At 37.1% G+C, this 26,632-nt stretch overlaps 2 protein-coding genes and 1 non-coding gene across 3 annotated transcripts; all 3 read right to left on the reverse strand.

Annotated features, from left to right (window-relative positions):
* Nucleotides 1–1,078: 1,078 nt before the first annotated feature.
* LOC104425484 lies at nucleotides 1,079–3,399 on the reverse strand. The gene is made up of 2 exons (XR_005547819.1): nucleotides 2,667–3,399; nucleotides 1,079–1,826 (listed from the first exon to the last, which is right to left on the reverse strand). It is a non-coding gene; the product is annotated as a hypothetical protein (transcript).
* An 11,480-nt stretch (nucleotides 3,400–14,879) lies between these two features.
* Nucleotides 14,880–16,622, reverse strand: LOC104425485 (transcription termination factor MTEF18, mitochondrial). Its single transcript, XM_010038177.3, has one exon. The coding sequence runs from the start codon at nucleotides 16,620–16,622 to the stop codon at nucleotides 14,880–14,882; it is 1,743 nt and encodes a 580-aa protein (XP_010036479.2).
* A 1,843-nt stretch (nucleotides 16,623–18,465) lies between these two features.
* Nucleotides 18,466–19,317, reverse strand: LOC104427519. Its single transcript, XM_039305199.1, has 3 exons — nucleotides 19,160–19,317; nucleotides 18,963–19,038; nucleotides 18,466–18,756 (listed from the first exon to the last, which is right to left on the reverse strand). The coding sequence occupies exons 1-3, from the start codon at nucleotides 19,315–19,317 to the stop codon at nucleotides 18,466–18,468; spliced, it is 525 nt and encodes a 174-aa protein (XP_039161133.1).
* Nucleotides 19,318–26,632: the final 7,315 nt, after the last annotated feature.

Raw genomic sequence — 26,632 nt, forward strand, 5'->3', positions numbered from 1 at the left:
GTTCACATGTATCATGTCCTAATCCAGTTTTCATTTGTTCATGCTGTCATACGCTGCCTCAAGTTCACCTTCTGTCTAGATTCTGTAGCCAATTCAATATCTCAGTACAATCCTAAATATTTGGAGGCCCAAAACTCAAGGCGCTCTCTTGCTACATCTCACCAATTGGTGGGCCTACTTGACCTCTCCTTGAGGTGAGGCTCTGACCTGTACACCAAAAAGGGTACATGCCAACAAACCAAACTGATGCGATCTCAGCTCCGAGGCATTCACTTGACTTGCAGATCCCTATCACTCTCATGTTCAAATTCAGTAGTGACCTGACCACCAATTCATGTGATGTTTTCTGGCCTCCCAAACATCCTGTTGCTGAATATCTGAATATCCTCACCAGGGGGGATGATTCCAAGAGTTTCAATCCATAAACACAGGCTTCTCATCATAAAAAGCACATGAAAGTAAAAAGCCCCTCAGCAAGATAGTAAAGTGAGCTAGACTAATCACAATTACTTTTGATCAGAACAGCACCTTCATTTAGTCCATTGGAGAGAGTAACTCTAATGTGACCATCGTAATCCTCCTCACTTCATGCAAAAGACATGAACATTTATGCTAAAGTGCATGAATCCTCCGATTCTGTCTTTTGTTAAATCTGGGTATTGGACATACTAGTTTCAGATGTCATTGAATATAGGCGATAGTACATGAATGACAGAACTACGAATGCAGCTGCCAGCGAATAGCCATATGAGAACTTTCAGAAACAAAAAACATGTCCGCTTAAAAAGAGAAAAAGAAACTGGTAGCATCTCTAGCAATAATTGGCTGTCCTCATGAAGAAGAATGCAGGCAATTGACAATCTAGCAACTTACAATAGCAACAGCATTACTCCGCTTGTGGGTTTAACTTTCTAAGTACTTCTTCTAGTCAGATGCTCACTTATTTGGTGAAGCTTATTCAAACATCGTCCTATCATTACTGACTAGGCGAATTCAAGTGGATTTCAGCATTAAAGTCATGCATCCCAAGTTCAATCACTTCCTAATTCATGCATACAAATGAATAAGCTGAATCCAATGAAAGAAAACACACTTGGTCAAGAACTAAAGTTGCAGACCAGAGTGCATGACAGAATTACAATATGATAATTACTCCTGAAGCACAAGTGTAGTAGAGTAGATCAATGCAACAGGCAGCAGTGGAATTCTCCATTCCAAAACCTTAGAGTCAAAATTATCCATTTCTGAAAAATGAAACTAGCCAAAAGAAGAAGAGAACTTATAATCATAGAACAAAATCATATGAAGGCTATCATAGCCTCAAATCTGGGAAGAAGATCAGAAATTATAGCAAGTCAAGTATAATCTCACTTGCACTCAACCCCAGCTTCAGCAGCACGGCGTGGCTTGTTCTTTCGCCTATTCCCATTTGTTCGGTATCCAGCGAATTTGACTGCATCATTGGCACTTGGTTTAGTTTTGATACCATTTTCTTCTTTGACAGAATCTATACTGTCTTTGGCTTGTGCAGACCTTTTCCTCTTCCTTCCATTTTCAGTGGCAGCCTCATTTTTCACATCCTTCCCAGAGAGTGAATCTTTGGTGAGCTCAACAATTTCTTCTACCTTATCAGTTTCGTGATCGTTGACTTCAATATCTTCCTTCACTGGCTTCTGTGGCCTTCCCCGTTTTCTAATTCTCGGAACCTTTTCTTCTTCGCCGCTCCCAGGATCTTCACGAGTCACAAGTGTCTGCTTCTTCCCTCTTCCTCTGACTCTACCCATGAGTCAATATAGCAGAACCTGATGCCCAGTTTTGAAATATTTCTGCAGAGCAAGGAAAAGGCCACACTCACGACTACTACAAATGTAAAGATACAATCTCTTCTCTTTCAGGGACAAGGGGACATACTTGAACTCAATAAATGCAATGATGTGCACCAAATAGGCATACTAGGTACAAAAAGGAGAACATTAGCATTCTCGCAAATCTCGTACAAGATTTTATGTATAAGCATGTAAAAATTTAGCTCAGCTTGAAATAATCCCAACAAAAGGTAAAAAATAGGGTTGAAACCCTGCGCCATAAACTGCCAGCCACTGAAAGAGCACCAGATTATAAAGTCAATTAAACAATATAAACGACTTAATCAGAGTCCTGACACAAATCACAAAGTATTGTCTGCAGCTCACAAAATGAGCTTCGTATCAGACAAATCAAGAACGGAACTTTAGGAAATAAAATTATCTTCTCAACAGCCACAACGCGGAAAAATCGTAAAAGCATCCCACCCTCATGCTCGTTCTTATCATATACCAATCCGAAACTGAGATTTGCAGAGCCGAGTACTCATAGCAGAACTTGAACCACAAGTCATTTCTCCACTAAATATTGTCAAAACCAGGGGCTAACTATTCGAAACAAGAGAAGGCAAAAACCCAGATGAAAGAACCCTCCTCTCTGGTGTCTTAAGTGTGTAACCGATAGAAACACCCGAGTAGAAGTTTGAGCCAAAGCTCTCGAGGTAGAAGCATAACAAAAAACAAAATCGATTTGATCTACAAGTCACGTTCTTCAAGATTCAATATGTTTTCTCCTCAGCAGCCAAACAGTAATCATTCCACATACCATTTTTGAAGCGTACAAGCACGAGATAGAGAGCTGACCGTTTTTCTTTACGATGATGAGGAAACAGCTGCTCCGTGCATCTTCAAATCCAAAGTTGATCCGCCGAATCTGGGTGCTCGATCAAGAACCGATTTCAATCACCAACCCCAGCTGGGTGCGTGCTCTGATGGGTTCAAACCGGCGGAAGCAGCAGCAGCAGCAGAGGAAGCTTATGGAAGCTGGAAAATTGCTGAAGAAGCAACACCCACGACAGCTAAAGGAGGAGGCACCGGATCAGAGGAGAGAACAAAGCGAAAAAGACGAAGATTTCAGAGGAAGGCAAGCGTAAAGACGGAGGCTTTGGGAGGGTGGGGTCGTGGCTTCTGCAGAGCCTCGTTGAGCAAGAGAAGGGCTTAGACGCGGAGAGGCAGACGCGGAGACACAGGGAGAGGAGAGGGAGGGGTTAAAAAGATGCGTCTTTTTCCATATAAGGGGGGTCGCGCTCGCTTGGAGTCAAGCAGCGAGAGATTTCTTGGGTGGAGTTGAAGCTTCACTACAATATAAAAACGCACTGCAGCACGTCCTCTGATCATCTGAATTCGAATCTACATTTAGTACACTAGGCTTGGAGGGGGGTTGCGCACGAAATCGCATACGGACAGCTGGGCTGCGTGTCTGCGCTGCTGTGGATGTTCTACATTAAGAAAGAGAAAAACGCTGACAACGTGTGGAGGAGCGAGGGAGAGAGGCCTTGGTCTTGGTTCACACTGCTGCTTGCTGTGCCGCGAGGCATTCTGTCCTTTTCTCCCCCGCTTTCCTTTTTTTTTTTCCCTTTGTTTATTTTTCTCTCTCTCTCCCTTCGGTGTTAATGAATGTCGATGAAGATTCGATGGAGCCATTAAGATTGACTGCCATTTCTTCTTTTTTTCTAAGAAAAAGCGAAAAGGGAAAGAGGCCAGGAAGTGGGGGAGTGATGTTCACTGTTTCGAGCAGGAGCAGAGAGGCACGGGATCACCAGCTGGAGGGGAGCCTGACGGGCGCTGAATTGTCTCGGCACGGGCCCTTCCCCTGATTTGGGGCAAGATATCAGCTTCTCAGTTTAGGGCAAATTAAGGACCCTGGCATGATGACTGAAAGAAACGGGGCTGTATTCGGTGGACGGGATATGATAACGGGTCCTATTTGACATCTGTTTAAGTACGATTATTTGGAGATAGCGACGACGCGTAATACGACACGAAAATGATTATGTGCATGAAAACTGTATACTTTCATTAATTTATTGTCTTACGAGTTCCTCAAGGACACTAGTTGACAAAATAATTTGATACTACTGGATATTCGACGGCCTCAAGAGATATTGAGATAGATAAAATTTGGTTTGTGTTTTTTCTCAATCTTTGGGCGGAGTTTCCTCCAATTAGGTCTTTGATTTGGGTAGTCCGTTGCAAAAATATATAATAAAAAAATCCACTCAAACCCTCTACAATGGTGGTGGTCAAGCTTTGTCCATTGGTCCATGAATACGCAACTAAGAGAGAAGGAGAATTGGTTGAAACGTAACCGAGTAGAAAGTTTACAACTTCTACAAGAAGTTTGTGTTGTAGATATAATTTTTGCAGACGATATATTTAGATATAAACAGTATATATGTGAGAGAGAAATTTATAGAGGTTCAATTTAGCTTTGCCTAAGCCTCTTCTTGCTTGAGCAACCCAATAAAGTCGCATCTACTAGTTTCAACGCGTATTACAGTTTGTCTCCATGATGAACATATTTTTCCTGTAGCAAGACTAGTCTCTGATGTTGGCCCCACTCAAGAAATAACCATAATCCTTCCACTATGCCCCCACAATAGCACTAGAACTCTTGTACATGTAAGGGTTAACATAACAAAAACCTAAAGCTGGTACATCAGTGATAATCTGTCTCCACGATGAACATGTTTATCCTATAGACAACCTATTGCAAGACTAGTCTCTTTGATGTTGTCCCCACTCAGTAAAAACCATAATCCTTCTACTATGCCTCCACAATAGCACTAGAGCTCTTGTATATGTAAGGATTAATATAAAGAGAAACTCAAATCTGGTGCACTAGCGATAAATTTATCCAAAACTAATTTTTTTATCATAAAATCCACAAACTAATACACGTGTGCATATTTATTAACTCTCGTCAAATATTGCCATTAAATTGCCGACTTAGATGCCATGTAGACTTACAAGATTAATTAACAGATTAATATCACATAAAACTCCAAACTAGTAGAATTATGATAAATTTACTTCAAATTAGTATACATATGACAAATTTATCCAAAACTAATTTTTGGTCACCAAAAACCTCAAACTGGTATATGCGTGACATACTTACCCTCCGTTAGTTTTAATCAAATTGCCATAGGTAAAGTTATGGTCTTGACCACATAATCAAGTGCCTCGAAGTAGGTTTATAGCAAACTTTCAAGTAAAATTATGTCACGGAGGATTATTTGAGGACCATAATTTTGCTTATTACCATATTTTTATGCTTTGGGTGCTTGTATATTTTGGTAAAATTATGTTGCTATGCACTATTTGAGGACCATAGTTTGGACTTTGAGGCAAAGCATAGGAATTGTGCTCGACAAATTTATGCTAATTGGAAGAAAACTATACACGGATGAACATTTAGGAATTGCTTTTGGAGAGCTACATATTCGAAAAATTGTCACAGGAGAAATTAGTTTGGGGAAGCCCAAACTAAACAAGTGCCTTGAAGCAGTCTTCAAATTATTTTATGGAGAAATTATGGTCTCCATTAGCCACCGTTAAGTTGTCACAGCTAAAATTCTTATCCTTCATTAGTTTCCATCCAATTTCATCTAGATTTATCAATAAAAGTTATACCTCAAATGCTTAGTAACCTCTTTTGAATGGGATTTAGGATTCTAAAAATTATGGTGTAATGTCTTTGAAAAGGCACTGCTCATGCTTACCTTGAAGAGGGAGTATTGACAGAAGGTCAACTAAAACTCACAAGGGCTTAATTCATCTTAATGTTCTTATACGAGATGCTACATTTGGGCAGTGATTAGGCCATATAGTGGTACTTGGTTGAGCCATCTTGTCAAGAGTACGAAAGTGTCGCTACAGAGTTATCGTAATTTGCATGATCTTAGATAAAGATAATGATAAATGACTCAATGGAGAGGAAGATGATCTAGAGTTCTCACTAAATTTAACGGTAACATTTTACTGAAGTTAATGAAGGGTAAAAGTATCACAGGTATACCGGTTTGAATTTTTTTGTGACCTAAAAATTAATTTTGATAAATTTATCACAAGTGTATTGGTTTAAAGTTTTTCATGATATTAACTTGTTAATTGATCCATGTGAAGGCATGTGATATCCAAGTCAGCAATTTAACGGCAATAATTACGGAAACTAACGAAATGTAAATATGTCATATGCGTATCGATTTGGAGTTTTTTGTGATAAAAAACTTAATTTAAGTTAAATTTGTTGCTAATATATCAATTTGGGTTCTTTTGTGATATTAACATATATTTAATCATCCCAATTCGAACGCTGGACTATTGAATCTGTAGCGCTGCATCGATATTGAGTTTTCTTGAATGATGTAAGCCACTAATCTACAAAATCTACTTCACAAGATATCTTCAAATCAGTCCAGTGGACCAGCATGTACGGATCTTCCACGTGAAGCAATATATGCATAAAATCATGAAATATCAAGTCGAAATTAGGTCTGCCGTGACATGCGATATACAGTGGCTGGGGTCCCGAATGATTTGATCTCCACGAGCGTATGTTAGTTCCATGTGCATTTCTTCCTTTTTCAGCAATCATAATCATTCTTGAAATATGAAGATCTGCATTTGAAAGGATCATGGACTCAAGTCGGGTAAAACATAATCCGTAGAAGATTTCCACCTGCAATGCTGCTTCCGTTTTCACTTGAGAACTCTGCTTTAACAAGGTCGTGATCATCAAAATGATCTAGGGTTTACAATGGTAAAGAGAGAGAGAGGACAATGACAACAAGCGGCGACGGCAAAGAAGGAAGAGTGACAATTGTTGCTAGTTTGTTTATAAAACAAATGAAAAGATGCATTGTCCCACATCAAAAAATGTGAGTGCCCATGTGGACGAGATTTGGCACTAACCAACTATCATTATTTTTTTTATTGAAAAAAATTCGGTTTATTTTTATAAAAAATTAATTATAAAGTCTTGTTGAAATAGTGTCATGTTCACGAAAAGTTACGGTTATTTTTTATTTATTTAATTTTGAATTTTTTAATGTATTTTCAATGTAACTTTTAAGACGTCTTGTTCATTTTGCAACATTTCCCGAAATGTTGTCTTTGTCCTCTTTTGCAACCTTTTGAAGAGATTTTGCAACATTTCCCGAAAGGTTGTCTTTGTTCTTTTTGCAACATTTTGAAGAGTTACCTTTATTCAAAAGAAAATGATAAGTACGTTACGTTTGTTTTTAGATAAAACTAACGTCTTCTTCCATTTTTTCGTTTTCTTTCGAAAGAAACTACAGTCATTTTTTTAATTATTTTTCATAATAGATCTTAGAGAAATACTAGAATTGTTATATAGTATTATCATTTGAGACTTTGTTGTATCTCGGAGGAAATTTGTCGGTGACTATTAATAACGTTGTGGGGCAAATAAATCCTTAAAGAAAATGATATCACGCCTCAAAGTCAAACTTGATTACTCTAAATATCCAACTTCATTATTTTACCCAAAAATTCGAATTCATTATTCTACCCAATTCGAAGTCATATTTTCCCAACAACAATGACAGCAGCTAGCGGCTGCAATGAAGACGATCGAACGAAACCAACGATGGCAACGACGGCTGGTGGAGGATTGTCGCAGTGGGGAGATAGAGAAAGCGAGGATGACGGCAAGCTAAGGTGAAGAAGATGATGAAATGACAAGGACGACAACAACACGGATGGAAGGGGTGTGGCGATAGAGGGAGTAGAGAGAGATTTCTTTCGTCGAGAAAAAACTTACAACAAGCTGGTCTATGTTGTGTATGCGATTATCTCGTACAGTATATGTGTCTAATGTTATACTCGCGACGTACCATATTAAATGAGAAATCATATCCTATATAGTATCCAATCAAAGAGTCATGATCAATGCCTTTAGTGAGCTAGAAAGAGCGGTCTCACTTGAAAACTACGCTTAAAAATAATGTACGGCGATGATGATGCTTAAGCAGCTTCCCCTAGCAGGTGAACCGTCTATTAATCGAAATAAGAACTTAATTGAACTCTCAATTACAACCCTCCTTATTAAATTTTCAAATATATATGCTTTAAAAAAAAAGAAAAAAAGATGTCTAGATTCGATGATAGGCCCGATTGGGTGCTGACCAATGAAATTTTGTCACGGATGTCAAAGATGCCTCTCTCTCGTTTTTTTTTGTACCATAGCTAGAAGATAAGGTACTTGCTAATTAGCTTATCTTAGAAGATAAGATTGTGAACACCACTCTAGGAAAGTAAGATTGTGATACATCACGCAGAAAAGTAAGGATTAATTTGTTTCATGAAAAATAGACGATTTGAAAAGATTTTCTTGAAAATGATCAGTTGTCACTTGAAAAATTATTCAATAAATAATATTTATTAATCAATAACAATTTATGTTTAAAATATTTTCAAGGATTATGAATTTTTTTTCGTTTGTTCATTTTTGTATCATTTTCATTTTAGGAAAAATGTTATTAATGTCATTTATTTTTCATGAAATAAACGCACCTTAAGATTGTGAATAGCCTTTGAACCAAATCGATAGATCTGATCATGGTATAGCTACCCATGGGTGTGCCCTGACTTGCTTGAGCCAATCGGGCTGAAAAGGTAACACTTGGACAAGGGCATTTAGTTAGAAAGCTCGATCTAACTCTACCTTGAAAAATTATACATAAATTTCTATGGCATGCCTGGTTAATGAGTTAGGCTTAACCTTAGGGCTTGGTCTCGTCCAAGTTTGTTCAATGATCACCTCTAAAAATCAACCGATCAATTTTAGTTTGTTTTGGTTTATTTGTCTGGATTATGCTTTACCCGTACTTTGGGAGAAATTTTTTACAAGTAGGAATCTACCAAGCATATGACTTTTAATTCTTATCTCATGAGTCAATTCGATTCAAGGATTAGAAAAAAAAATACATATCTACTAAGTTGAATGTAGAAGAAAATTCGAATCCTAAGCAAATCTATTTGAACTTTCAATTTTATCGAATCATAAGTTGTTATATTACACCTCTCGTAGTTACTAATTCTTTTCTCATATATGTATATTATATCTCTATGGTTTTACAGTTGTATAAAGAATTAATTGTAGAAGCAACCTTTGGTGCAAAATTTAGAATTCAAACGTTCTTGGACCTGCTCTTATAAGCAATCAATTTTTTGAAAAATGTTTTCCCAAGTCATTCATTTCGCCAAAACAAATGACGGTTCTTACCTTTCATCGAGATTTTTATCAACTTTTCTTAGTCTATCTTACTAATATTTGTATATGCAAATAAAAAAATTATTTTAGGTATTTCGATTCTGTCAATTCTTAATTTACAATTATATATTTAAGAGTATAATTTACCCTTTGTACATTGATGTGAAACTATACCATAGACATGATACTCTCTCTTAAGGAAAATAACACTAATAGTTCCTAAACTTTAGCCTAATGTGTACTGTCATTCATAAAATTTTAATTTATCAAATATGGTTTTTGAATTATTACTAAACGTTTAATATAGTTTCCATACTTTACGAAGAAGTTCATTGTCATTCCTAGTCAATTCGAGTTGACAAAATTTGCTCACACGTCTTTCAATTTGCGTTAAATAAAAAGGCGAGAAAAAAACAAAAAATTGTGTACATAACAGAAGATGATAAGAAAATGGAATTCACAGTAACATGTTCTAATATTATATTGATCCATCATTTTAAAAGTACAATTCAGCATTAAATATTCTATATTATCAAATATCGTCTAATTTGTTGTTTGATCAAACAAATAAATTACACTGGACATTTAGAGGAAAATTGCTTAGTTAGTCCTACGTGGTATGCCCAATGTGGTATGCCATCAATTTCCAGTGAAAACTGACTGGAAATACTATATTGAAATTTAAAGCCAATGCTAATGACTAAATTGATAAAATTAAAAAGTTTATATTTGAATTGATATTCATAAAATTGATTTAGGACTGATTGAGTAATTTTTCCGACATTTAAGGATAGTTCAAGGATTAGCAATGAACGAATTAAAAATGCTAAGGAATGACGATGTTTAGGGATTACTAGTATCATTTTTTCCTTTCTTTTTATTCTTTTCTTGGAGGATTTTATTTTATTTTTATTGGGGTCCAATTATCAACGAAGAATATTAGTTGGACGGGAAAAGATACAAGACAAACAAGAATAAGTTGGTCATGTTCTAATATATTGTATTGATCCATTATTTCAAAAGTCCAATTCAGCATTAAATATTCTATATTATAAAATATCGTCTAATTTGTTGTTTGAACAAACAAATAGATTACACTAGACATTTAGAGGAAAATTATTTAGTCAATCTTAAACTTATTATATAGATGTCAATTCAGTCCCAGATTTTCAATTTTGCCAATTCAGTTGTAAACCTTGATACAAAATTCTTATATAATCATTCAAATAAATTTTTATTAGAAATCGTTGACGTGATAATCTAGTTGCCCTACGTGGTGTATCAGCAATTTTTGACGAAAATTGATTAGAAATACTATATTGAAATTTAACTCAAATGCTTATGACTAAATTGGTAAAATTGAAAATTTTATATTTAAATTGGCATTCATAAAATTGATTTAGGATTGATTCAGTAATTTTCTCAACATTTAAGGATAGTTCAAGGATAACAATGAATGAATTAAAAAGTCTATAGAATGACATGTCATATTGTACCGATGTTTAGGGATTACTAGTGTCATTTCCTCCTTTCTTTTTATCCTTTCCTTGGAGGATGCAATTTTTTTTTTTTGTCCAATTATCAACAAGTGATGTTAGTTGGACGGGAAAAGATAAAAGACAAACAAGAATTAGGTGGTCATTTTTTTGTGGACCCCGCCTGCACCAAACCGGCACACCCCCTGGGCACCCAAAAAACAGCCTCCTTTCCCCCAATGGGAAGATAAGAGGCCTAGAAAATGGAAGGGCTAATTCAATAGCACTTACGTGTCACCAAGCGACAATTTCAATAAGTCAAGCTACCCTATAACCAAGATGATAGTCGTTACCTAAACATAAATTATTTCGTTCATTTAATGCCGTGTGATGTTTCACTAAACTCTCGTCCCCCTCCTTGAAACTTGACGATGTCAATGTGATTTTCCCTTTTCGAGATGTCAATTTCATGTGTGGCATATGAGCATGTGATTATATATGTATTGTTATGCACGTTATTTCATATTAATATGAAAATGTCGCAATGTGATGATTAACGATGTTTCATTGAAAATAGATGAAAACATGTCGGTACGTGTTGATATTGAGTTGAGTCTTATACTCACAGAGTTTGTGCATTACTCTTAGAAACTCGTATCTTGTTCATGTCATACTTTCGTGTCATATTAGGAATTGCCACCTTTGCATACGAGCTAGCTATTGTATACTATTGTGAATTTGGAATAAGTAGAAAAATAGAGTTGAAATCATTGGTGGAGATTAATTTGACTAATTTTCCAACCGAAAAAAAAAAAAAAAAAATGAATCCACCTCATTAGAAAGTCTAACGAGAAAAAAAAAACACATTCGATTAATAAGTGTAGAAAAACCACATGTATAAAAATAAAACATATATATGCCATAGATAAGGGATGCGAGATACTTCAACATCCCTTCTTAAGTGCAAGCCGGGTTAGAAAGGACACGTCAAATTTGACAAATGGGACTAGATAAGTCAAGGCAAAACTTGATTTTAATATCGTGTCAAAAAGTTCAACCGAAAAGTTTATAAAATTTGTAGGCAAGCAATGGAGATGTTATTTTTTTAATATGACTAACGGAGTTTGTTTGGAATTTGTAGCTTTTCTATAGTAGGAGGAAGTCTTTTCTTCTTTACATTGTACATTACATCAAAATCTAGGATGATTTCTGCACGTCGGTGGACATCTCAAACTTCCATACTGAATTTTTAATCTTGTAACAAAGACAACATTTTCAGTGCGCAAGTTGTAGCAAAGAATTGCATAATGTCAAGGATGCGATTGCTAGGGATCATCATAGAAGCTGGCATTTCTTGCAAAGCACTTCTCCCCATCATCAACATGGAATACATTATTCCAGCGGCTGCCCATGGATTTCAGTCGCTTTTCCTCCCACCACTAGATATAGATGATATATTATGAATTTTAATATGCCACGTGTTGAGTGGTGGAAAAAATTATTATTATTATTATTATTTCTGTAGTTAGGCTTGAAATATGGGAACTCCTATATGGACCCGCACAAACAAACAAACATGCAATCGGCAGCCAACCCTATCTAACTTCATTTGATCCATGCACGTTTGATCGTATGGCAAGATCATTGTGGTGATAATGCTAAACAAAGCATTAGGGTTTTCTTGGCTTGGCCATGCTTTCAAGAATTCTGATCATGCATGTCTTGTTCGTTTCTTGACAATGAGGTAAAGTTAATTTTAGCTAGTGGGTCCTTGTCATTTTATTCAACTCATAGCCTTTTGACCCTCAGCTCATGTGACCTGAATTTTGTTCGTCATGGCAGTAATCATCCTACAAACTCAAATCTAATCCCATTTTATCAAATAGGGTTTTGGCACTGAGAATGTATAAGAGTTTAACAATTATGTGATTGACGAACTCGTTATAGGTGCCGGAAACGCTTGCCGCGGCCGGTTACGGTCGTGCCCAAAGTTATGAATGAATGAAAAAGAGAGGAGGAATTTCAAAGAATCCATGATGAGGTGAAGACAAGAGACATCCCATAAGTAGGACCAATTTCCCAATCGACCATAAACAATCGTTAATTGGCATTGAAATCTCAGAGCAAAACGGAGATATATCCATGATTAGAACATTCTCTCGCGACCTTCTAAATCGGATTTCGCAGCTACAGTTAGGAAATGACCATTGACCAGCACCAACGTGATGACTGAAAAGTTAAAGAGCATTTTAGCTCAGCGATAACTTCATTTTGCTTCTATACAACAAGCTGCCTCTCGGTCATCAAGATACATCTGATTCTAGCCAGTGCAAGACTCAGAAATTTGGAGATCACCTACAACCGGGCGAGGTTATTCAACACACACAACAGAGGTCTAGGCAGTACATTGAATTCTGCAAGAACAGAGAGCGACAGACCAATGCCATCGATTATGCTTGGCAGCAGACAGGAAGAAATTGAAGTCACACATCTGCAGAAAGATTTTGTAAGAAGAAAAATGATGCAAAAGGTAATTAACTTCGAAGGAGATCAAAAAACTTTTAAAAGAAAGAGTATACTTGACATAGTGGTGAATCGAACAAAGCCAGTCGCTCTGTCATGGGCTCAAATACTAAAACAATGGCATGCCTTGATGTGGATTCCCACAGTTTAGTAAGATTGAACCAAAGGTCGGTGTCCCTAGCACTCTTCCGTGCGAAATTATGCTAACTCAGAAATTAGCAGGTCTATGACAGTCAGGCAGATCACGACATGATGTACCCTTTCATCATTTGGGTAAGTAATCGTCCCATAAAATTGCAAAAGGAAGCAGAGGCTATGTCCCATTTTTCAATTTAGAGCAAATTTGACAATTCAAATTCCTCGTACCGACAAGGTACCAGAAGCCTCAACAGGACTTCTGACGGTATCCTGACAAACATGCAACCCTTCCTTTCAATTGGACCAGAAACTTCAACCACAATAATAACCTACTCACCCATTTTTCATACAACTGGTGCCGGCAGAGAATGGCAGGTAAGACAATTTAAAAGAATGGGATTCATGTTCTTGATAAACATGCACAAATTGTCAATGGAGGCACATCTGCGATGTAAATAGAATAGTTGTTATTGGAATTAGTACCAACCTTAGGAACTAAAAGAACAGAGGTTTCAATGGAGAGAGAAGAAGCAATAAACTCTACATCTAGTTAACGATACTACTCCAATGATGTATCGATATGGCCTCAACCGTGTTCAAAAGAACACTACGATTTAGAGAATCAAACAGATATAAATAGTCTCAAATAATTTCCTAAAACAAGGATAAACTCTACACAGCTAGTTTAGCTTCAGCCAAGAAACCCATGTGAACATAGGTGATGCTGTAAACACTTTTTACATCAACACAGCAGTACAAAAGTGGAGCCACACCTAAGAATGCTCAACATTGCTAGTCAATCTCCAGAAGTCGATACCGTTTGAGACTTGAGTTTGGCTAAACAGGACCGGAAGGACAAGAACAGTCAAATCAACAGGAAATTCACCACAAAGCTGAGCTAGAAGGCATGAGGATTTGGAGGACCCCGTAAATAAAGTGGATTTCCTTTGGACTAACAATTTAGTTAAGCTTATGCATGTGATTATATTATACTAATTGGAGAAGATTCACTTACAGAATTCAATAAGCCTCCAGATTCACTGATAGAAGAATTAGCAGTCTTAATGCAGACGTATTGTTGTCATGCTTCAACTAGAACATCACATTTTCATCCTTGAACTGGCTAGCAAACAATAACAACAGCCAAAACAACGGCCTTATTCCCACTAAGTAAGGCTTGAGATGGGCAACTAAAGGAATAAAGCATAATCAAGGAAGTATATTGCAGAATCGGGGTAAAGCCATCAACCAATCTTCTGATATCAAACCTGGATGCTCAAAAAGGACTTTCTTGGAAGCTTTGCATTTCACATTCTTCTCTGATGTTTCTCCCGCACCTCAAATTTTTCTACATAACTATGATAGAAGTTTCCTTCCAATTCAAAGCATACAAACTTGATAAGAGACAACCAAACCAGCCTAAAAGCATTAGAATGCCTCAAGTAACCTTTACCACAGGATTACATAAAGACTCAAAAGAACACATCCCCTATATTAATCCAATGCTTCCTTGTCCGTGTGTGCATGTTATAAAGCTGATACACTAAGAAAGAATAAGCCTCATTCAATTGATAAATGTCTCACATTAGCTCAGAGACATTGAACATAACTAAAACCACAGATGTATCAAGCAATGAAAACTTACTCATGAATAATTGTTTTCTTCAAATCTTGCCAAACATGAATGCCATCAGGGTGGCGATTTACATATTGTTCAATGAAAGCCTTATCTGAGCATGCAACTAGAGTACTCAACGCTAAGAGAGGATCAGCCAATCCTTTATTTTTCAACCAATTATACATTGAAATCCTAAGCTTAACCCTTTCAATATTAAAAGAAAGATAAGCTGGAAATCTCACTAAACTTGACAATGGATACTTCAAGTCATTTAGAAGAATATTGATCTTCATCTCTAGCACCTCCTTTGTCTGGCTAAGAATTTGAGGGGATACTCTGACCATTTCACAAACATCTGTCCGATCCAATCCAGCTTTCATGATACAATCAAATCTCTCTTGAAGCTCTCCTCTCTTGCCACGGAACACCTTGAGGGCACGTTTCAAGTCATTTGAATCCTCGACAAATCCCAAGCTTAACAAGAACCTAGTCTTGTGCACATTCTCATCCTCAGCATTGTTTGCTAACGGTTTGACTCTCAACCCAATAACCCAGTTTTTCAGTGTCTGTGGGTTTTCCTTGACGATTTCACAAAGCCGTTTCTTTCCTACATTTAAATTAGTAAACAAGCTATTGGCTTTTTTCAAAGTCAATGAACCCAATAGTAATGGGTGAGAACGCATGATTCTATCAATCTCTTCCGCCTCCATATCAATCTCCAAGAAAAAGATGAAGCTCGACCTCAAGTTTGAAACGAATTTTTCAACTTTGATGTGCGGAAATTGAAGGAACATTTTATGCAACTCATCCACTGTAGATCCAAATTTGAACAGAAACCCGACCAGGGAAATCATCCAACGCCCTGAACCCTCAAACAGAAGGCCAGGATGCTGACTAATTAATCTGCTAAGCTGCTCATCCGTGTAACCCATCTTGCTCAATGCAAGTAAAGCCTCGAGGATCCTATTCCATCTGCAGAAATCATTTTCAGAAAGCTGCTCCTTTATCAAACTTAACTCAAATCCCAAAACCTTCAACTTCTCTATCACCTTAAGAAAATCCAAATTTACCTCCCCAGTCAAAATATAGGGGCTACAAAGAATTACCTTGGCCATAACGTCTTGACTAAGCCCCAACTTTTCATAAGCTCGAATCTTAGCCATCAAGACCCCATGTTCATGACGAAATATATCGGCCGCTTCCCTATAGATCTTTCCCATCTTAGTGCGCTCAATCCCGCAGTTACACAATACATGGTAGTTCTCCAGCAACAAATCATTATCGCTCAAGAACATAATGTTGCGCGGAAGGAATGGAGCATATTCAGAGGGCCTTAAACCCATACTCTCAAAGAAAGGCTCGAACTCATTAATAGGATGGTAACGCAAGAATCGCGAAACCAACCGAGCGACATCGCCCTCGACATCGATCCTCTTAACAAGCTTCTCAAGAAAGAAGGGGGAGTTCCTACTAATGTGATCAGCATCCAAGAACTGCAGGCCTCTAGTGGAATGCAAGTAATCCGATAATGCAGCCTGCGCCGGCTTACGAATAGCGACGGGTATTCTACTCGCAGATTCCGCGACAAAGGCAAGTTCTTCAGCCGGCACGGGACGTTTAGTCCTGTAAAGCCTAGGGTTATGAGCGCCATGGACGAAACCAGTGGGCCAAGATCGGATTTTTAAGGACGGGGAGTGGCTTTCGAGAAAACTGGAAGACACCCATTTGAGAATGGACCATGGTCTGAGTTTCTGTACTTGTCTCATGGGTGACCATCCGAGGAATTTTTTTGAAGTGCCGCGCGGTGAACAAGACAGAGAACGAAACGGGCGCAAAAGTTTCAATCTTTGAAGCTTCGGAAGAAGAAGATGAGATGGCGCTAGCTCAGATGGATGATTCTCGTACCTTCGGCGACGGCGGCGGCTCTCGAGCTGCAGCTGTCCTAAGCTTCAGTCGACGGCTTTAATGGTGGTTTTTGGCGGCTCTTTTGGTCACTCCCTTTGAAGGACGGTGGAAATGGCGAAACTGCTGTCGCCGCCCGTAGAGGAGGACGGAGGACGGAGGACAGGAACGTCCGAAACCTGGGCCGAGTTCGTGCCTGGCCCGGATCGGCCCGGCCCATCTCATGGACCGGGCAGGATTGTCCCGGCCCAGTTCGTGATTCGTGCTGGCCCGGCCCATTAATGGAACAGGTCGTTGCGCTTGTGCTAGTCCTCTTATCGTGCCCAGACTCGTGGTAGCGTCAGGCCAGTAACGGAGGCATTTCCACAATCTAAGTGCCAATCAGGTCAAAATATTGTTATTTATCATCTCTACTTATTACCAATGGAAACTCACTAAATCGTTCATGTCTCTTCTACATCAACAGCAAAGTCCGAGCCGGCACGCCTGACATGACATCACAAGATGAGTTTACCGCAAATTTTTTGTTTTCAAAGACCTTTTCGACCATAGCTTAAGAGACCCTTCTTAAGCTATGAAAGTGTAGTTCAAGTTTCTTAGGATTTCCCCCAATTGTTTTCATTTTGTTTTCTTTTGGGACAATTTGATGGTCGTTGATTGATTGTTCATGCCTTTTCTTCTTGCACATTCTTGGTCGGAGAGAGTTCTCTTTCAATGGAGGAGATGGAAGACTCTGATGCATCAACCATCAATGGCATCCTTGAAGGATGTGGCTACTGGCTGCTTATTCTCAAACTCGATAATAAATTGAGAGCATCCTCAATTCACATGGAATTAGCTATCAATTGATGTGAAATTTTACCATTATTATGCAATGCCTGTTGCCATTATACTTCAAAAATTTCTACAAGTGATCTTCTCATTTGGAGTTGATTTACAGAAAGAATGCTTAACTCTCTTTGAGTCTATGTCGCCTTCTGTCTCGTAGGATATTCTCTCTCTACTCTTATTTGGTCTGAATTTCTCTTCATAATTCCCTGATCTTCTCTTCAGGACTAACAAATTATGGGATATTCATTTTCATCTTGTTAAAATCATGGATAAAGTATACGTGGGCTAGATTTGGTGTTTTTAAGGAACTTTTTAAAATTAATTTGCTGATTAGCCGTGATCAACAAAAGGAGGTTTAAAATAACCTAATCAATCTTGTTCTTCAAGCCATGTGCTTCTCTCGAAAACAGACAGAACAAAACTTATAACACCAACAATGAATGGACAGCAGCCCAAGGGCAAGAAATCTTTAGAATCAGCTCTCGCAAGGCAGCAATCAGTCGCACAATGTTCGACAAAGTACACCTGCCATGTCTTCGACATTCTCTCATTCGCTGAGCAAGCTCAAATTTGCCATAATGTTAAGGAGGACAAGACAGCCAAGATAAGGAAACACTCGCAACAGCACAAGTATTAATCTAGAAAGTGAACAAAGTCTAAATAAATACTCTGCTCTAAAAATAACTTGCATTCCACGGAAGATCAAAGCATCCTACATGTTAACACTAAATTTGAAATGACACAGAAATAAGTATTCAAAACTTTGAATTTCCACAGAGAGAGAGAGAGAGAGAGAGAGAGATTATGCTACACCAATTCTTAGTCGATCACTGCTTGGCACCATAATAAGGATAGCCACCCATCCCCATGGGTAAGTCATTTGTACGCCAAGCTGGTCTTTCTCCCCAGCAAGTTAGGGTAAGTCATTTGAGGCTGTACTGCATATGGCATAGGTGCCACAGGAGGGCTAGGGTAAGTGTCACCTGGGTAAGCTGGTGCAGCTTGAGAATAAGGATATCCAGCAGGATCAGGGCTAGGATAAGCTTTTCCAGACTGAGGATATCCTGCTGCCATTAGTGCACCCATTGGAACCATTGTAGGAGGTAGCTGTGGCTGTGCTGTTTTGCGTCCATGTGAATCTGCAAATTTGACAATTATGCTCCATCCCTGAAATAAAAAAGAAAGCCTCATCAAGTGAATCCATCTATCCCATAATGCGTCGGTCAGATGATTCCATCCATCACATAAGGCCTTTTAAATTAGGCATGGATGATAAGACATGTAAGGCTTCATGTATGCGAGAACTTGAGGGTTGGAATAAATGATGCATATCAAACAAATGCAAGAGGCTGACAAGTTCATCATTCACCTACCCCAGGTAGCTTTTGTGGATCCTCGAGGGCTCTTTTAGCAGCCTCAGATGTCTTATAAGTTACAAATCCAAACCCACTGCAAACAAGAAGATTATAATGACCATCCACAGGAAAGTAACTGAGATAATCTCAATTAGTATCTGAAGATCAAGAAAGACACTTAACCGTGATTCAGTTGTATCTTTATCATATGCAACAGAACCCTCTTCAATATCACCATATTTTCCAAAAAAACTAGCAGCATCTCACTAGAGACGTCTGGTGACAAACCACCAATAAAGAGCTTCCTCTGAGCTAAATCAGGTGTACCACTTGATCCAGTCAGTCCCTCACATTGCAGATTACAGACAGCCATCCTTCCCTGATTTTAAAGTTTGTGTGAACCACAATTATTAACTACAAGAATCAAGAGGAAGTGCTAGATGTTTCGACAAACAGCCTGGCTTCTATGTCTGATTTGGCTACCTAACAATAGATGTCGATTAAATTCTCCTTATCAATTTCAAAAGGATGAAACCGTTTGTACAATTACCAAACGTCTTCAAATGTCCAAAAACATATATAGGGAACGAAAATAGAAAAAATTATTTCTACACAAAATTTATTCCTGGGAACAAAAACGCAATCATATAGATCTTGGTACTTTGTGTTCATTTCAAACTTTAGATGGGGTTAGATATTTGCTTTTGCGAGATTTGGAATCATCTTCTTTTTATATGGCTCATAATTTTTTTTAAATATTTCAAAAATAAATTTAACTTATTATCGTCTCTTATTTCAAGGAATTTTCAAACTGATGAGTAGAGAATTGGTTCAGTGTACAGCGAAGTAAGCATTGCAACCTAGAATTAAGTCATTATTTATGAGGAGTTTATATGTTACATGGATCAATCACAGCCGTTCATATAAAAGATGAGAGTGCACGAGATTCAGACACGCGAGACCATATTCTACCAACGTTCTATTTACAAAGGATTAAGACATGCGAATGTTCATGTGCAATGGTTGGCTTCTCTCGTACTTATATATAAACTACACTGACATTAGGGAAAATTACCAATTTGGTTCCAAAATTATTGTATGGATTCCAATATAGTTCTAAATCTCTCAATTATTTTAATATAATTCTAAACATTTACGTAAAATTTCAATATGATAAAAAAAGACTTTAAATAAATAAAGAATAGATATCCCAAACTCTGTCCTTAAATTCTAAGCAAACCCCTAAACCCTTGAACATCCTATACCAATAGGTATCTTTGATTTCATATCCCCGAACCTCGGACAGCTTCCATCCAAGACCCTACTTCGGTGTCTCCTCAGTATTGTCCCCTTTTGCATTCGTATTCACGAGTTCAGGGGTAGACACAGGTGTTGCTTCATTCAGAACCACCAGCGCAGCATATTTTTTGCAAATGACCTTGATCTCATACGAATAGGTGATTGCCTCGAAATGTAATTTCAGTAACCGATGAAAAGAATCAAGATAGATAATTAGCAGCAAAACAAGTGCAATCCTTTTGATGATATCGTCCCTTACATTCAAATAGAGACACGGGGATTTTTCTAAAAGCCTAACTTTATAAAACTAAACTCTTGTCATTATTCATTTTCAGGAGAATATATGATCGGAAAGGAGCAATTCAAGAATCGATCAATATTTGATCCATTACTTATTCTTTTGAAAGATCCTTCGAGTTCAAGTTCACGTTCCTAAAGAGTCCTTTTATCATTGGATGCGTTTCCTCGAAAATATGACACTCGAACAAGTCTAATGGCTACTCGGTTGGGCTAAGTTTGCAGAGGTGCCTCTTGCTTATGAGCTTGATAATTCGATTTCTTTAGGGACAGAATGTCATTGTCACAAAGTTCCCGCGATCAAGGGATCATGCATGATCAAGGAAGATCTCCTAAGATTGCTTAAGGTTCCCACAAGAGTTTTCGGAACATTTGAAGAACGGGTGAGACGGTAATTACACCAGGATCTAGAGCTCTCTTGACATAAATGCCGGTAGTTGGTAGGTTAGAAGATACGATTTTGTCCACCGAATGTAATTTCAATCAATAATTGTAATTTGATGGCCTCAAGTATAAGAATGGGTGCCCTCCCTTATTTGTATCCATCTAACCATTTCAAAAACAAAATTCCATTTTCTCAAAGTTTCTTCTCTCTCTATGATCTAGGGGAACGAGCAAGTGAGTGATCTATCCAAGCAAGGGTTGGCTTGGGCACCTCGAACGATCCAAGCGATCCAAAAGAGTCTAATTGCCACATGATCACGATCTCAAATGATCGGCCCGTGACACATGCATTCGCATGTGGATGTATATCATCTATCTTAAAAGTACTCTCGTGATTTTTCTTCCTTGTCTGAGAATCCGTGATTCTCTCTGTAATTTGTGCCAAAGACAAGTAAAAATTTGCTAGACATACTAAGCATCATTTCTATTTTAAATACTGGAATGTTTCATCGTTATCTAATTGATTAATTATATTTCTGATTTGCGTTTCAGGGGAATCTTTTGATCACTCAACATCACCAATATCAAGCTGGTCAGCGACCCCATTAATGAACTTGCAATTTAGTCAGGGCACGCTATTGATTATGTTCTTTGGCAGGCACAGGCTCCATGTTTTGGAGTAAACCCTACTTTTTCTCTGTCCTAGGAAGATAATTAATTGATTAATTGATTAATTATTACTTATCCGTGGAATATCGAGAACGCATTAATATGTCCCTTTAATGCAAGTTGCCTCCTTTTGCAATATGAAAAAGTCTCCATCTGCTCCCCTGTTGTCTCGGGGGGAAAAACAAAATAAAAGTCGCTCTGCCTTAATTTCTTTCACACCCCAAAATTTTCTTTTTCAAGTTGATAACTTTCTGCACATCACGGCACTGATCTGGGGAATAAAATAAATGTTTTCGTTTTGGTGTGATAGAAAAATATACTTTTCAAAAAGGTCTTTATTAAAGAGTGCTGAGAAAATTGAGTCCTAAACCTATTACATTTTTACTAATTTATTTCTAAACCTTTTAATTTTGCCAATTAGGTCTTAAATATTTTTCCTTCTTCCCAATTGAATCCATTTTATCAATTTTAGTTGGAAATCGCTGACTTGGAAGCTGACGATGCCACGTAGGACTGTCGGTGTTGAAGTGGACAGTGGACAAATTTTAATAATATTTTCATTTTTTATGAATTTTTCTGATTTTTTTTTCTTTCTTTTGTTTTTTGCTTCTTCTTCTTCCTTTTGCCAATGGCTGGCCACCGGCGATGCTAGGCTGAATGGCCTCGTCTGCCACAAGGGAGGTGTGGTCGAGTGAGCCTCGGCAAGGGTCGGCCTTGCCCAGGCTAGGGCGACGCCTGGTGAGGCTGCCTTGGCCTGAGTGAAGGTAGGCCTCACCAGAGTTGAAGTCGACCTTCGCTGGGTCTTGCCTAGGTGAGGGCAAGCCTCACCAGAGTTCACCCTCACCCGATCGTGCCTTGCCTGTAACAAAGGCTAGTCAACCCAAGCATGGCCGATGGTCGGCCACCGAAGGAAGAAGAAGTAGCAAAAAAAAGAAAAAAAAAAAAAAGAAAAAAAAAAAAAAAATAGAAAATATAATAAAAACATTGAAAAAATATTAAATATTATTAAATTCATCCACGTTAATGTCGGCAGTCCTTGTAGTATCATCAATGTCCATATCAATGATTTTTGGAACCAAATTAGCCAGATGGACTCAATTAACAAAAAGTGAAAAGGTTTAGGACTAGTTGACGAAATTAAAATATTTAAGACTAAATTAACAAAAATGTAATAGGTTCAGGATTTTTGGATACTTTTTTTAAAAAGTGCCTTAAAGGCACTTGTTAATAGCACTTAATGATGAAATTTTTTTTCCATCTTCATTGCATTGATTATGACAAAAGAAAGACGGTACTTTGACAATGAGAAACTTTGCTTGCTTGGATGTTCCATAAGCGCCCGAGATATTGGTTGATGAAATCCTTTCAAAATAGGAAATGTTGATTTTCGCTTCTTTTTTTTTTTTGCCATGAAATAACTGAATTAAGCGATCAGCGTGCATGTTTCAATCTAGCTATTACTTTTGTGCATGTAATAATCAATGCCGAGGCACATGTGTGAGTTATTTTAGAGAAGTCTTGCATTGAAGATTTGGTATGGTATGGAGCAACTAATATATATTAATTAACTCATAATTCAAAGCTTTAAACTTTTGAGTGAACTTAAGTTGGACTAGATGCGTTGGTGCACTTGGAATGAGGCTCCCTCCTTGGGGTCTTCCTAAGTAAACATTTTGTGACTTCTGTTGCACGTCTCAAAAATCAATGTGCAATCGAGTCTGTCAATAGTTTCATCGGAGCTTTGATTAAGCATACTTAACAATACTGTTTAGTCGAGTATCTTAAAAATCAATTGTTTATAATACGAGAAAAGTAGATCAGTTCATTAAAAATTGTAATTACTTTATGACTGAAATATTTTGGATAAGTACCCTCGAAGTCTCTAATTAACAATATCCATAAAAATTATCCACGGTAATAATGCTCCTTTCCCAAACAAGTTGATTCTATCCATTACTTGAAGAGCACTCCAAGGAGCAAAAGTCAAAGATTTTCCCTAGCTCCCTTTATGCACGATGGATTGAACGAATTTTCACTTTGTGTCCGAATTCAAACGGACTGTTCATACTTATTCCTCGGTGATAACTTTTTATGGGAAATATTTATATGGAAGAAGGGTCTAGATGAATGAAGAAAAACAAAGACAGAAATCACTGCTGAAAAAGAGAAAAAGAACGAATTTCTAGCAGAACATTGGCAGCAAAAATAATCATCTCCATGACCAATTTTATGTTACGAACAAGATTAATATCAGCTATATAGCTTTTGTAACTCTTTTATACATTGCACTTCTCATAGTTGAAATTTTATCAAATCTATTATCGGTGTGAAATTCTTTTCACACATTCAACATGAGAGGGTTTACACATGGATGGATTTGATTACAGAACCATGCGTGAGTACACGTGCAATCAATCAAACTATGAATGCATGAATAATGTTTTATATTGGTAATAGACCTAATAATTACTACAACTGAAACTGCCTATATTAATGGTGTTAAATGTGAGATGTGTAAATAGAGACTGTACAGCTTGTATAGCTAACATTGTTGCGCATATTTCTAAAAGGGCAGGCGGTTATTTTTAAAGAGTGTTAAGGAAACTACGAGAGCCGACAGGTTTCTATCCACGGTTCTAGCTGGGACTTGTCCCATTTTAACCGAGAAATGTCCCATTTGTTTTAGCTAAGAAACCACGTCCTGACAATAAAATATAAATATCGTACCATAACACTACAAAAGCATAAGTTGATCAAGTGGTTACGTGGATATTTATTCATGCTGAAGAACATTATTCAACTCTTGATCACTGTTGAAGTATTCTTTTTCCTAAGAGAGGTTCAAAATCAGTATGGAACCCGTATTTGGTTCTTAGGTGGAACCGGCGGTTTTAGGCTTGAAATCGGGGATGGAACTAGTCTTGGACCAATTTTAGGTTTGTGGAACTATGAATTGAACCCATTCCAATTAATGCAGGTTCGGTTCGATCTCCGTATCAAACTAGATTCGGTACTCACCCTTAATTACTTTTAACTCCAAATCTTGCCAAAATGCCACTCGTAGAAGGTTGCTCGTGTAATGAAAGCATTAGGTTAAGAATATCGAGAACGCAGTGACATGACTCTTTACTGTTCGTTGCCTCTTTTTGCAAAATGGAAAGTCACTGTCTGTCTGTTCCTTTTGGTACCGCGGAGAAAAGAAAAAGCAGAGTAGAAATATTATTGTCTTGGTGTGATTATTCTTTGGGAGATTAATATTCGAGAAATATATCTCCCAAAAGACTGTTTATTGAGTAGTGTCGGAGTACTTGTTAACCATACTCAACAAAATTACATTTTCATTTTTAAGGCATTCATTGTGGCATAAGAGTGACGGTACTTCAAAAATGACAAGCTTCCTAACTTAGGTGTTCAATAAGTGCTTTGAATACTTGTTAATGAAATCCTTCCGGAAATGGAAAATGTTACATATTGCTGCTTTTTGTTCCCATAATCCCATGAAGCAATTGAATTGGGGCTCTGTTTATTTTACCGAAAATGAATTATTTGAAAAATATTTTTTCTAAATTAATTGTTTATATTGCTCGATATAATTAATCAGTAAAAAATATTTTTATTATCGATAACAATTTATATTTAAACATTTTCGTGAACGATGAAAATAATTTTCAATCATTTATTTTTATAAGTGACACAAGTATAATTTTTAGGAAATTTTTTTTCAAATCATCAATTATCTACAAAACAAATATCGCCTAAGTGACTGGTATGCATGTTTCAATTTAATCAATACTTTCATGCATGTATTAATCAATGTTGAGGTTCACATGTGAAATTGCATTAGAAGAGTCTCTCATTAGAGATTTGGTATGATATAAAGCAATCAATATTTTATAAATAATATATATCTCAATGGTTCCATTTAGAGTGAAGCTAGGTCCAAGTAGATGCGTTGATGAGCTCGGAATTAGTACTCCTCTTAGTGGTCTCCTGAGTAAAGACGTCGTGACTTATGCTGCATGTCTTAACAATCAAAGTGCAATTGTATCGCGTTAATAGTGTCCTCAGAGCTTTGATCAAGCATGCTTTGTAATACTATTTAGTCTAGCATCTTAAGTATTGATAGTACATAACACGAGAAAAATCCATCGGTCCATTAGATATTGTAATTCTTTCGGGACTTAACTACTTTTTGATAAGTACCCTAAACAAAGATCATGAAAATTTTCCACGATAATGCTCTTTTACCGGACAACTTGATTCTATCCATTACTTAAAGAGCACTCCAAGGAGTAGTACATTACTTAAAGATACCCACTATCACCCTTTACGCACGAGTGATTGAAGCAATACCCTAGTGGTAAAAATATTCTGTCTCCATGATTAGTTTTATATTTATTGTGAAACATCCTAATTTGGTACACACATAATAGATTTATCGAAATTAATTTTTTGACCACCAAAATCCTAAAACTGGTACATCCATAATAAATTTAACCTCTATTAGTTTGCGTTAATTTTATCATTAAATTATTGAGTTAAATGACATATTACAATTTACGAGTGTATCCGTTTGTGACAAATTCACCCTCTATTTGTCATAAATATACCGGTTTGTGACTTTTCGTGGTATTAATCCAATTTAACAGAAACTAATAGAGAATAAATTTATCACAAATATATCGATTTTGGGTTTTTGGTGGTCAAAAAATTAGTTTCAGGTAAATTTGTCATAATTATACCAATTTGGGATTTTTTTTGTCAAAAAATTAGTTAGAGTAAATTTATTACATATATATTAATTTGAGATTTTTCATGGTGTTAACACTTTATGTTACAAACAAGATTACTATTGAATATTCATTATATTTTGTGTAACCTCTTTTTTATGCTTTCACATCTCTCATTATTAAAATTTTAAAGGTCCACTATCAGTGTATTTTTTTTTTTTTTATGAACAATACATGAATAAACTCTGTACAGAATTATATATGAGTACTCGTGTCATCCATCGAACTAGGAATGTATGGAGAAAGTTT

The sequence above is a fragment of the Eucalyptus grandis genome, chromosome 11 (assembly GCF_016545825.1).
Source record: "Eucalyptus grandis isolate ANBG69807.140 chromosome 11, ASM1654582v1, whole genome shotgun sequence".
Lineage (NCBI taxonomy): Eukaryota > Viridiplantae > Streptophyta > Magnoliopsida > Myrtales > Myrtaceae > Eucalyptus > Eucalyptus grandis.

Coding starts and splice junctions, on each gene's coding strand:
- LOC104425485 (XM_010038177.3), bottom strand. CDS start 16,622: ATGAGACAAGTACAGAAACTCAGACCATGGTCCATTCTCAAATGGGTG.
- LOC104427519 (XM_039305199.1), bottom strand. CDS start 19,317: ATGGCTGTCTGTAATCTGCAATGTGAGGGACTGACTGGATCAAGTGGT. Junction 19,039..19,159: donor GTGATATTGAAGAGGGTTCT/GTTGCATATGAT, acceptor TCTTGTTTGCAG/TGGGTTTGGATTTGTAACTT. Junction 18,757..18,962: donor ATCCACAAAAGCTACCTGGG/GTAGGTGAATGA, acceptor TTTTTATTTCAG/GGATGGAGCATAATTGTCAA.